This window comes from Eschscholzia californica, unplaced genomic scaffold, assembly GCF_041429995.1.
Source record: "Eschscholzia californica isolate CP2 unplaced genomic scaffold, dmEscCali1.0.p SCAF_3, whole genome shotgun sequence".
In the NCBI taxonomy this organism is placed as follows: Eukaryota; Viridiplantae; Streptophyta; class Magnoliopsida; order Ranunculales; family Papaveraceae; genus Eschscholzia; species Eschscholzia californica.
In genome coordinates, this window is record NW_028238420.1 from 55,112,744 (window position 1) to 55,125,793 (window position 13,050).

General features: G+C 37.5%; 2 protein-coding genes, 1 non-coding gene and 1 pseudogene across 5 annotated transcripts; 1 reads left to right on the forward strand and 3 right to left on the reverse strand.

Moving 5' to 3' along the window:
• Window positions 1-46: 46 nt before the first annotated feature.
• On the forward strand, window positions 47-5,666 carry LOC147552021 (DUF2921 family protein, putative (DUF2921)). The gene is made up of 2 exons (XM_086670232.1): window positions 47-3,323; window positions 5,384-5,666. Exon 1 carries the CDS (start codon window positions 376-378, stop codon window positions 3,235-3,237), a length of 2,862 nt encoding a protein of 953 aa, XP_086526358.1. The 5' UTR covers window positions 47-375; the 3' UTR covers window positions 3,238-3,323; window positions 5,384-5,666.
• On the reverse strand, window positions 277-5,136 carry LOC147552022 (MLP-like protein 423). Its single transcript, XM_086670233.1, has 2 exons — window positions 4,710-5,136; window positions 277-4,532 (listed from the first exon to the last, which is right to left on the reverse strand). The coding sequence occupies exons 1-2, from the start codon at window positions 4,888-4,890 to the stop codon at window positions 4,228-4,230; spliced, it is 486 nt and encodes a 161-aa protein (XP_086526359.1). The 5' UTR covers window positions 4,891-5,136; the 3' UTR covers window positions 277-4,227.
• An 844-nt stretch (window positions 5,667-6,510) lies between the features above and the next one.
• On the reverse strand, window positions 6,511-12,698 carry LOC147552023 (callose synthase 12 pseudogene; annotated as a pseudogene). 2 transcript variants are annotated; one of them, XR_015237979.1, is made up of 3 exons: window positions 7,200-12,698; window positions 6,960-7,029; window positions 6,511-6,787 (listed from the first exon to the last, which is right to left on the reverse strand). The product of XR_015237979.1 is annotated as a callose synthase 12 pseudogene, transcript variant X1 (transcript). The 2 variants fall into 2 exon arrangements; XR_015237980.1 differs by lacking the exon at window positions 6,960-7,029 and having other exon boundaries at window positions 7,200-12,676.
• LOC147552024 (small nucleolar RNA J33) lies at window positions 9,494-9,574 on the reverse strand. The gene has a single exon (XR_015239050.1). It is a non-coding gene; the product is annotated as a small nucleolar RNA J33 (small nucleolar RNA).
• Window positions 12,699-13,050: the final 352 nt, after the last annotated feature.

Genomic DNA, 13,050 nt, shown 5'->3' on the forward strand with positions numbered 1-13,050 from the left:
CTTTATGTATTTGTGATAAGACTCTTTATAATGCTTCTCTATTGAATATTGTCAATGTTTTGAGTATAATACTAAGACTCTTGAGTCAATCTTTGAAGGTCAAGGTACAAAGTCAAAAGAATCTCAGTGGCATTATAGTAAATTCCTTATAGAAGTTGTTCAATATTTGGGTGACTTCATATAAGGTTACTTGACTTTTTTTTTTGATGAAAGAGGATAGTTGACTTTATAAGAAAGAAAATAAAAATTTTAGAGAGAGAAAGAGATCGAGAAACTACTTCTCTTTCTCGCTCTTTCTTTCTTTCAATCAAAAATTAAATGTTCTAACGCCCGTACTTTCCACCTCTCTCTCTCTCTCTCTAAAACAGTGAGAAAATGTCAATGGCTTCATTCTCTTCCTCCTCTGTTTCTTCACCATCTAAAATATCTAGGGTTAGGGTTTCTTCATTCACTCTTATTCATCTCTTCTTCTTCTTTCTCCTCTTCAATAACTTCTCCATCATAACTTCTTTTCCTTCTTCTTCTCAAATCTCTTATAGTCAACACTGCAATTCAGTCGTACCTGAATCAATCCCTGATGATCTAAAAACCCTCTCTCCAGCTGAATTTCTTCAACTTCAAAACGGGTATTATCTTGGTGGTGATAAATTTCTATCTCAAAACCTTCAATCCTCATTTAATTTCCCAAAATCTCTAGCTTTTCGTACTAAAAATCTCTATAAAACTGATACTGAAGGTATTTATAAAGTTGAAGCAAGTTTGATCTTCTTAGGTAGAAAAAGATACCCTTTTTTAGGTAATGTGAGTTATGGAGGAGGGTCATTACGACAAAGTCGATTTCGAAATCGTCAACCTCGTATTCCTCTTCGAAGAAATGGGTTGAATTTTAGATTACAAGGGTTTTATTCAGAATCATCTGGTAAGCTTTGTATGGTTGGATCAAGTTCTGCTTATTCAAAAGAGGGTAATTTACTTGATCTTTCTGCTGTTTTTAAGCTTAATTATCCCAATAATTCGAATATAGCTACTAGTTTAGTTAGTGGAACTTTGGAAAGCTTAGACAATGTTAATAGCTTGAGTTACTTTGAACCCATATCAGTATTGGCATTTTCTCAGAGAAACTATAATTATACTTTGATCACAGACAAACTGGATAGTGAGGATAGTGGACAGGAAATGGCATCACTTAGCTTAGATCCTCGTAAAGGAATTTGTTCGACGCTTATTAGATCGGGTAATGCGTTTGAACTGGACTATGGTACTGATTGTGATGGTACTAAGAATTGTAATCCTCTCGGTATGAATTTTGGGTTTTTGCCAGAATTCATGTCCTTTAGTGGAATTCAATGTTCAGATAAAAGAAAGTTAAGGTTGTTGATAGGGTTTTCAAATAATAGTTATTATGGATATAACCAACCTTTGGTTCCTAGTAACTCATTGGTTGGGGAGGGAGTTTGGGATGGGGAGAAGAATCGATTATCTATATTGGCTTGCAGGATTTTGAATTTCACGGATTCCTTGGCTAAGGCTTCTGTGGGAGATTGTTCTATAAGACTGACTTTGTGGTTCCCTGCTATTCTATCAATAAAAAACAGGAATACTGTTATCGGACAGCTATGGAGTAACACAAAACCAAATGTTACGAGTTATTTTGATAGAGTTTTGTTTCAGAGTTCTGAGAATAGGATGTTACGGGTTCCGGGCCTGAAGTATGAGTATACTGAAACTGGGACGGCAAGGAAGTCATGTGTGGATAAGAACTCTGGTAAAAACAAGGGAAAGATATATCCGAATGGGTTATCAAATGACATGAAATTCGATATGTCAGTGAAAGATCGTAAAGGTAAATATGCCTGGGGTTATTCAGTTCCTTTAACTGTGGGTGATCAGTTTTACGAGCAATCTTTCAATCTCCGGCCAATGTTTATAATCCCAGATTCTGCAACTGGTAATACGAATCAAAGCCATATCAAATATCTTAATATCAGTTACAGGATGAGTTTCAGACCTCCAAAGGATTTCAATGTACAAGGTAAAGTTTCTTCAACCAAACTGAATCCAGACAAACCAATTGATATTGCAGCAGAAGGCATATACGATACCGAAACTGGGAGCTTGTGTATGATGGGGTGTCGTTACCTGTGGGCATATGGGAAATCAGCAAGAAGCGATTCAATGGATTGTAATATAACTATCAGCATCCAGTTTCCTCCGCTGAATTCAAAAGGTGGGGAGACTATTACGGGGTCGATAGAAAGCAAACGAAAAAATTCAGACCCTCTTTACTTCGAGCGATTAGAGTTGTCTTCAGTTGCCATGTATACTAGCAAAGCAAGAGAATCAGTCTGGAGAATGGATCTCGAAATTATCATGGTTCTGGTATCAAACACTTTAACTTGTGTATTTATTGGTTTACAGCTCTTTTATGTGAAGAAACATCCTGATGTGGTTTCCTCAATCTCATTCGTGATGCTTGTTATTCTTACTCTTGGGTACATGATACCTCTAGTTCTCAACTTCGAAGCTTTATTCTTAACAAATCGTAATCGACAAAATGTCTTGATCGGAAGTGGTGGGTGGCTCGAGGTAAACGAAGTTATTGTGAGGGTAGTAACAATGGTTGCTTTCTTGTTACAATTCCGACTTCTTCAACTGACATGGTCGACAAGATCAAGTGACGAGAATCAAAAAGGATTATGGGTCTCTGAGAAAAATTCTCTCCGTATTTCATTACCGTTATATATAATCGGTGGGTTGATTGCTTTAATCGTACATTGGTTAAACAACTATTATGAAGCTCCAACATTGTATGGAAAAATTATTCTTGCTCATTATCAGAAGCATTCTCTGTTGGGTGACTTGAGATCTTATGCAGGTTTAGTCCTGGATAGTTTTCTCTTCCCCCAAATCTTACTCAACATATTCTCGAACACAAAGGAAAAAGCTCTTTCCCCTGCATTTTATGTCGGAACAACTCTTGTTCGATTACTACCACATACATATGATCTTTACAGGGCTCACAGTTATATTCCTAGTTTTGAATACATTTATGCCAATCCTGGTGTGGATTTCTTCTCTACTGCTTGGGATGTTATTATCACTGTTATGGGTTTGCTATTTGCTAGCCTCGTTTTCTTGCAGCAACGTTTCGGCGGTCGTTGCTTTCTTCCTCAAAGATTTAGAGAGCTTTCAATTTACCAGAAGGTACCACCTTTGGATAGCAATGAAGGACTCTAAAAGGGATTCAAGATATATCGCAAAGTTTCCAGGATTAAATTTTGTAGCACATGTATACTGGTCAAGAAAAAAATCGATATTTGCAGGTATGAAATCATTCATTTCGTGATATGTTTAGAAGAAATATTGAAGATCAAAATCTGTAGTTTACAATTAGTGTGATCTAATTCCAGTTTTGATCATTTGATGTTTACTTAGAATTTAGAATTTTTAGCATCGTTTTCATATTAAATTGCAAATATTCGCTAGTAGTGAGCATGGGTCCGTGGCTCATCATCTTTTTTGCTCAACCAAAGTCGAGCCAACCAAGACTTCCGTCGATTCAGTTAGGTTTGGCCCATCTTAAAAAGTTAACTTTTAAAACATTAAATTACTAAAATCTCTTTTACTTTTAGAGCCCTACGAATAGTATCAATTTCCATACTTCATAAGTAAGAAGATTATAAAATCCCGTAATAATAAAACATTTAATCAACCGACTCTTATAATGAAAATTTGAGTTTTTCATTAATGTATCAGTTGATTTAATACCACACTAGCTTCAGAACGGTTTTTCTATGAAAGGATCTCTATGGAGATAGGCCTTCGATTATGATTTTGGATTATGTCGATGAGTCTTCCTTTCCTAGAGTGAATTTCATAAACTTATAAAAATGCCATTATAATAAAATACTGTAGGATATGTAGTTCCAAAATGTTCAAGATGAAACCAAAGCAAACCAGTTTGGTTTGCTTCAGACCTGAAACTGATTGGTTTAGTTCAGTCGGGTTTGGGTTGACCGATTTGGCCTCTTTCGGCTGAGAAATAGATCACTTTACTTTGGTCCAGTTTGGCTCGACCGGTCTGTTCTGTTTAAGCGCACCCATATTTTCATATTAGAAGGGCTTGAAAATTTATCGAAGATGGTTCAGATAACAGTCTCTGTGATACATATTAATGTAAAATGCAACTTATTTAGGAGAGACCACTAAGAGAAAAGGTGTCATGAACTAGCAAGATTTATCATCAGCAGAGGTAGAATCCTGAAATTTCTCGAAGAATTTGAGGAATTCAATAGCGACATCACGGGCTTTCTCCGGTGGTGGCGTAGTGGGTAAGAGTGGTTCGAATTCGACACTCCATTCAACAATGCACTGTTCATCTTCTTTTTCAGATACAGGAAGAAATGAGAAAGTGACTCTGTAAGGATCATACATATCCTTCAGCTCTCCCCCAACTACTTGATATGTAATTGATTGTCCTTCAACTACTTTCTCTATCTTCTCTGTTGATTCTTTCACATACCCACTTACAGCTATAATCAAAATCATCATACAATTAGTACACTATAAGATGATGGGATTATTCATTAACTTTCAGACATGCAAACAATTTCATATCTTGGAACTAGTTGACCTTACTGTTCTTGCTACTTACTGTCTTAGAGAGATATAGAGAGAGAGAGAGAGAGAGAGAGTGAGGGAAGTGATACCAGGGCCAAGTTTGAAGAGTCTTAGGCTGCCAGGACCACCATCACCTTCTATATATTGAGCAGCAGCAAGCATTTCAGGATTAATCTTGCTGATGATTTGATCATCTCTGTACATATTCCATGCTTTCTTCACAGGGATGTTGATAACAATTTCTCCTTTCATGATCCTCATACCTCCCATCTCTCTCTCTCTTCTCTCTCTCTTCTCTCTCTCTCTATATATGGTGTCTCTCTTGTTTGTTACTTTGTAGTTGTAAGTTAGTATTGTGGTTCCTTAAATAAGAATGAGACTATAATTTTAATGTACCTCAGATCTGAAACATAGCTCAAGAGTCCATACATAAAATAGAATCCCATGTTGTGCTCCACTTCTCATAGACTAGGTATCACACAATCTTTCTCTCTCTAATAAAATAAAACCTCTTTCTTTCACTTGGACAGATTCCTTAAGGTTTTAAAGACTAGTGCCTCTCCATGCATGGGAAGGTTAGGGTTGAGATTCTGTCTCTTTTATCATTAATGTTGTAATGTCATTTAGCTAACTAACTGGCTGAGTCTAAAAGAAGCAAATAGATTACAAGTAACTTTAATTTGATACAACATCATCACCCTTAAAAATATATATGCCTAAAACAACTTTCTTATTAGTGATACTATCTGTTTTGGCACTTCAGGTCTCATGGGATCAAAATGCGTAAGTAGAAAGGGTGTCTAATCTACTGCGTTGGAGTGTATTCTTTTATGGAGGACATCACAGTTCGTCTTCCACCAATTTGGAACTGCTTTACGACACATAACTTCTTTTTTCTTCTATCGCGGATGAGACTCTTGTTGTATGGATTGTTCATTTGTAGTCATTGTTTCTCTAAATAAGTACTATACTTCTAGTAAAAACTAGTACAAGACGACGTTGTGGTACCCATTTTTCTCCTGTATAAGAATTGTCCTTTTTTCTACCGGCAATGACGAAAGAGGTCCAGAAAGCACACCAAGAAAATGTTCTTTTAGTCAATAAATAGGAACTCTCCCCGGTGCAAAACTCTATTTGAGTGTTAAGATGTTGTTGCAGCATTAAATTTTAAGATGTCTCAAACAAAAACTTAATATTTGAAATTTCTCGTGAAAAACTCAATTGTCTATTGAATATTAAAAACACAACTGTCCATTAAAGAAATGACATTTAAATAAATTTTAAGAGTTTTACATTTGTGACATCTAAGAAAGAAAAACTCAATTAAAACACGACAGATTAAACAATTTGAGTCTTTTAAACGTTCTGCATCGTAGATACTCTTAAGAGCCCCATCAGACGACATACTTTCTTTTAAAATAATCTCAAACCCTTGTCCCTATGAAGGTTTAATATTCTCCCATTCTTTACCAAGAAAATTAAAATGTAGTTCTTGGTTTTAAAGCAACCAAATATATTTAATAAAGGAATATGAATATATCTAATCAGAATCCACTTGTGAATATTTTTTCATTATTATTTGCCTAAGTATTTATCTTTAGCTTTCTGATAATCCCCAAGACCAAATCTAACATGAGAGAATCCTAAGTAGTAAACTACTGAGATTTTCAATAACACAAATGGTAAACTTTTCACAATTGCAAAAAATAGGTGATGGACAGCGAGGATGAGCCGCTCATCTAGAGAAAAAATCGGCAGCTCATCTCAATCACCCACTTCAGCATTTCAGCCTTCACCTGAGCTCTGAGCTTGTCCTTACAACTGAGATCATCACTCGTTCTTTCCGGTTACTAAGCTTCCCTAAGAGAACATGGAATGCCAAACAAATAGGCGAAGATCTTAATATATCATGTTCTAATCATAAAATGTACATAAACTGTAGTTGAGTTAGTAAGCTTCGCTAAGAAAACACAAAGTGCAGTTAGTACTACTTGTTAAATAGAGTGTTAAGAATATGAAAATCTAATATGAATTAGAAATATGAATATCGAGTAATTATCAGGCGAAACAGACAACAAAAAAGTAAAACAGAAACCTCGACTACCACTGGGGTGACTTTGAATGAGGAATGTCGAAGGTGATCGGCTACTTCAATATCTGAGCAGTTCTGTAAATGTTTAGAAAATATATGTTAGAGCAAGTTAATGGAAAGTTCAAACATTTAAAAAAGTACGAGGATAAAGTAGAGCTATAAATCTGAGACGACAAATGATGTAAGCCTCTTTGGCAATTCATATTGACATTTTTTTAGAGAAAAAAATACAATTTAGATTTTTTACCTTTACATGTCACTAGATTTTTTTGCCCGTTAGAATACAAGATATCTGAAGACCTCAATATCGAGTTGTTCTGTAAATGTGTAGAAAACATACGTTAAAGCAATTTCATGGAAAAGTTGTAACATTTCAAAAATAAGGGGATAAAGTACAGCTATAAACCTAAACCGAACGATGTAACGCCTATTTGGTCGTTCATATTGACGTTTGTTTAAGAGAAAAAGATGACAATTGAGATTTTACCTTTACATGTCGCTAGATTTTTTTGCCCGTTAGGATACGAGATATCTGAAGACCTCTGCTAAATGCTTCATTGAAGAGAATCCTTGTTTGCATTGATTGAAAACCAGGGAGCCACGAGAGAAGTGCCACAGGAGCCATAATGATCACTCCTAGTAGAATATCATAGAGCCGAGCCAATGTAACAACAATGTCCCATACTATAGTCGACTGCAAAAAGGGCCTGATTACTTGGGCTATCAATAATAAGCCCCAGCCCGTAGGAATGAAAGCTAAGAGGCATGTAAGGAGATCAATAAGTTGGAATGAGGTGAACTCCATGAAGATGATAAGAACGAGAGCCGTAGTCAGAATGACAGCCCATTGAACTAGCCGATAATACATGTGTTCCTTTGCTGCATATTTCTCACGAGCATAGCCAATTATCACATAAAATCCAACAACCACAACCACGAAAATCCATGAGAGCAAGTAAACTGCAATACTTGTGTTCCCATTGGCAATTTTAAGGCGATAAACAATCCCATATTGGAAAAAGAAAAAACGAAGGTCTAGAATTATCTCTAGTAACTTCCCCCATAGGCCAGTTGTCTTGAGATGGTCTTGTTCTTCGTACCACCATGTTTCCCAACTTTCATCTGCTTTTGTGAATATCCCACCTCGGAACCATATCCAGTTCATGAAATCTTCGAAGTCATATACAGTTTCTAACCAATCAAAACCAGAAGGGTTGAACAAAAAGGGTGCCATAATCCATGATACCACTAGAAACCAACTCGATATAGACATAGCTATGTAAACTAAAGTATCCTTAGCTACAGGGCTATGGGCAGCATAAACTGTTAGTATCATGCCTAGTTCAATTGCCTTCACAAAATGGCTTCGAGCATAGAGCCGATAGTTCTCGCCAAAACTTTTATGCTCGACGACAAATCCACGACCTGTTGCTCGATACTTTGCTCCACCATGGAGAATAGTCCGGCCAAAGTAATGGGATCGAGTTCCCATTGAAAATGTGTAAAAAACTGATGCCATTTGTAGCTGCATTGTCAAGAAATCCCAGATTGCGGGAAGAAAGCCGTGCTCAAGAGAATTCTCTACAATCATTGGAAGGGCAGTGAACATACCAAGCTGTATGATGAATTGCTGATTGAGGATTGCTCCGAATGCTCTATTGTTGGTAGCTGTCTGCATAGATCTCTCAATGCCACTGAGAGATAGATAAAGACGGCCCCAAAGGAATGCATAAACGGTAACAACTACGATCATTGTGTTAAAGAAGAACCCAACAGTAGTATAGAAGAAGGAAAGCATCCGGAAAAAATCAAGGCGATGACCTAATCGATAGACGTCTCTGCTGAGAACTTGTTCACCATTGCCACTTGCAACCTTGGCTTCAAACATGGATATTTGGTTTAACCCAACATCTCTCCCCTTACCTACTTGGATGTATTCATGATGTGTCACGTTACCACCTCTTAATGTGCAATTGAAACCGGCAAATATGTCTTCACTGATGTTTATTACTCTAGAAGCCTTGCTAATTCCACCTCGAGATAAGAACCAGAACCGATCAAACACATCAGGGTGTCCATAATGCATTCTCACCTTCAAAGGATTTGCAAGAACTCGTTGGCCCAGTGTAACAAAGCTCGTTTCTTGAGCAGACATAAACCAAGCAAGTGACGATACAGAACCTGTAAAGATGTTCTCACGAACTCCTAAGATTGTCGGTTTCCGGAGCCCGTAATACTTCTTGAATTCTTCGAGTAGATTACGTATCTTGAGAGCTTCCTCAAAATAGTTGTCTTGGTTCATGTCAATGGTCTGAACTGCATCACCTCTAGTGAAGATAATGGCATGATTCTGATTTTCAGGTTTGCCCTCTCCAATCTTTAATGGACCAGGTAACCTAATTCTGTATATCTCTACCTCCTTCTTCAACTTCTGATCGTACTTCACGAGAACTGAAAAATACTCCATTTCTTCCCTTCCTGTATGAACCTCATCGACGTAGGCAACTCGAAGAGCTTCATTGTTTTGCATTAGATACAAAATCTCATCTGCTGCTGCTTTTTTGCCAGCTTTCTGTGTCCCATAGATCTGGCAAGCTACCACATATGTGAACTTCATCATAACAGTTCCACATTCATTGCCTTTAAACAAAAGACTAGCTCCAGTACTTTGCCTACTCGGACCTTTCAAAGATTGTGACCTCTGCAAGCCAACGCCATCTATGCCTCTATTTTGTTGTTGTTGCCTCAGTGAACCAAAAGAAGTGAGTTCTCTTGCTCCTTCCTTAATATCCATCTCTGACGCTGAATCTAGATACGCTAGCATTGATAGAGCCTTATAATAATACATCATTCCTCTTACAGTACGTGACAGAGTCTGGCCTCGGTAAGATGCCCAAAGACGAAGATCCCTCAGTTTTGTTGTCCATATCTCGTCTTCACTCTTCATACCCTCTCTGTGCATCCGCTCCAAGAAATTATTCCATTCATCTTCATAAATCTTTTGCAAATAAAACAGAGTAGAGATACCATCTTCATTTTCAACCCTCAGTTGTTCCTTGCCGTACATGACTTCTTCATTATAGTAAGGAGTCAAAACACTGAATGCCATCATTTTCTCCACTTTTGGAGCATGGGGAATGTTCATAAACAAGGAATTGCTAAAGAACGCAATTCTGCGTCTTGCTTCAAGGTTTGTAGGTATTTTGTGCATAGCATCTCTGGAAGAGATAATTGTCCCAAAACGCCTCACCTGACAATAGAAGGAAGCATCTTCTTCATCCGGTAACTCAATAACAGACTCAAACAGCAAACCCGGCCTCTGAGATGCTAACCTCTCTTGTTTTAGTTGCTCCATGGTTTTCTTCACCTTCAGGAAATCTTTAGTCAAAATCTCATAAAGGGCCTGTAACACATTCACGATCGCGCACATATCTTTCTTAGGCTTGGTCAAGAGCTCAACTAGGGTAACCATTTGGGTATGGATATTAGGCAATATATTTGTTTTATATGTCTGTGTGAACTTGCCCATCTGAAGAGCATGATCAATCTCGGCGAACCAGTTCGCAACAATGACATACTCATCCGTGTTCGTTTTGATTATTTCACGAAGCAAGAATCTGGCGCTATCATATGTTTCAATGATAGCACACCGCCTATACTCGTTCTTGCATAACTTTTCCCAAAGAGCCCTATCAGTAGAATTAACCAACTCTTTCGCTTGCCTGAGAGCTAGTTGCAATTCATTTCGTAAAAGAAAACAAGGCCACCGAATAACTCTTATGTTCCATAAGTTTCGAGGTAGTTCCAGGAGCTCAAGCTCACAATCACTAATAATATCTTCTTCCCTGAAATTCAGAAGTATCTCATTCCATATGAGAGCAAACTTGTTCGCCTCAACCTGATCCGACTCAATCTTCTTGTAAGGCTGGCCCAGACCATAACGAAGCTTCAATCTTTGAATGGCATCGATTAATCTGTTCCTTAGTGTATCCCCGCCCTTAACCAACAGTTCCTCGGACATAAGATTAAACTGCATAGCACTAGCGAAAAACTGAAACCTAAGCCTCAACTGTTCAGTATTACGAATCTCTCCCAAATGTGAGAATAACCCAACTATTGCACCAACGAGAGAGGAAAAAATCGAATACCAAATCTGCAAATCCATGAGATATATCAGAATCACCGGAAGCCACAACAACCCAACCACCAATCTATTTGTGTTGCTAAAGAACTCATGCCAACTATAATCTATTCGCTTGAGATTCAATACGGACTTTGTCGGATTTACCATGGGCCTGATTTGGAGGAAGTAACTGAAGGAGAATTTGGAAACCAAAATGCATATCCAGAAAAGTGAGTATTTTATATTACTCACAAGTCCTTCTCTGAGACCACGACCTACGAAAGTCCGGGCCTGAAACCACCATGTCAAAACATAAAAGATCCTCCAATTGGTCTCCTCAAGGAAGTTCCTAACCCAAGGAATAATAAATAAAGACACGGCTAAGAGCTCAGGAACGATAAATATCAATGCAGCCATTAAGAAATTCAACAATCTTTGATTTGCTTCATATGACCATCTACCATCATGATTCCTCTGGTACCAAACTCTACCAAAGAAAACACTAAACACAACAATCCACCCAATTGCAACAAAACTTTTGAGAACCATTCTAATACCAACCAAAATAGTCTCCTTACAAACTAAACTATACTGAGTTCCTGCATCAAGTAGTGATTGAAGAAATCTAAGACTTGCCCAAGTTATAAAGATACTAAGAACTCTTACCTGAGTATCTCTCTTCTCCAGTGCTTTCCAAGGATAGAAAGTACCTTCCCAAGCAACAATAATAGCAGCTTGATAAAACAATATTAGTAGAATCCAAAGCCGATCGAAACTCCGAAAAATATTCCAAAATGATCTTTGTTCAACAAAACCAGTTTTACCCACACCTTTACCTTTCTTTTTTGTTACAAAAAAGTTACTACTAGTATCAATTGGCCATTTCAATCTCTTAAAACATCTTCTACTCCAAAAATACTCATTAATATCATCATAATTTCTCCAAGCAGAATGAGGGGCAGTACCATTTCTACTATTACTAACTTCCTCACTAATAATTTTATAAATTGGGGTAACAACTTGTTTCAAGTAACCATCTTTACCAGAAATTGAAGGAAGAAAAGGAGCCCCAGTGTTTTCATCAGTATAACCTTCTAAAATTCTATTCAATTCTAAAGCCATATGATGAAAAATATAACAAATACATTCAGGAACAAACCTCAAATTAGCTGATTCTCCCCAAATTAGAAGGTAAAGACAAACATATAAAAGTTCTTTTCTTTGATCTGGACGACGATCAGATAACCAAATATTTGATTTCCGGCCAAGATAAGAACACCAAGAAGTATAATTTGAGAGGAGTTTCCGGCGGAAACGACGGAGTACAGAAAGGTCAAGAGAATCAATATCTCGAGGAGGAGGTTGAAGACGCATTTGTGAATTAGCTAAGTGAAGTACGAGATGTTCTCTTTGATTACGAATGTTATCTGGTTGAAAACCAAAGAAGATTCCAAGCCAATCAAGAAGATCATATTCATCAAGCCAAGTAACAAATGGTGGTTTTCGAAGTTCTCCGGCAGTTCGAAGAGCTGAAGCGACTGCTCTAACTTCAGGGTAACGAAGAGATGGGTGGTCGGAAATAAGGTCGTGGATGGGGATGATGTTGAAAGCTCGGTTCCTGTTTGGAGTATAGGAGGCATCGCCGTCACCACCGGTGGTGTTCCGAGTGGCTTGAGGACGATGGCGGAGACTAGTCATGGCATAGGAAAGTTAGAGAGAGAAAGTTTAGAGAGAGAGAGTTGCTGTGGTGGCTTACTGTGTATTTGGGGTGAAATGGTGAAGTTGGAGAGAAGATAAACCAATCAAACATTTGAGAAAGGGAGAGAAAGAGTTTTCACTGTACCGTTATTTTTGGCCGTTGGTATTTATAGGGCCATTTTTAGTATTTACAATGCTTAAAAAGAAGTTGTTTGAAATCCCTCAGTTTTAATCAACTCTCTACGTATGGAAGGGTTTTTTCCCCGAATGGCCCCCTATTTTATGATCAGATTCTCGTCTGACCTCCTATTTGTATGGCCCAATTTTATTCTTTCTGTCAGCATCCCATTAATGTTAACATTTGCAAAGTTGTGTACAGAGAGTTTGTTCTTTGTGAAAAAAATATCGTCGAAAATTCGGAAAAATTTAGAAACTGAAAAACAGTGTAGTAAAAAACTCGAAGAAATTTGTTTCTTTCGATTAACTTCGATTTTGAAGTGAGAATCGGGAGATGAAA

Coding starts and splice junctions, on each gene's coding strand:
- LOC147552021 (XM_086670232.1), top strand. CDS start 376: ATGTCAATGGCTTCATTCTCTTCCTCCTCTGTTTCTTCACCATCTAAA.
- LOC147552022 (XM_086670233.1), bottom strand. CDS start 4,890: ATGGGAGGTATGAGGATCATGAAAGGAGAAATTGTTATCAACATCCCT. Junction 4,533..4,709: donor ACTCTTCAAACTTGGCCCTG/GTATCACTTCCC, acceptor TTTTGATTATAG/CTGTAAGTGGGTATGTGAAA.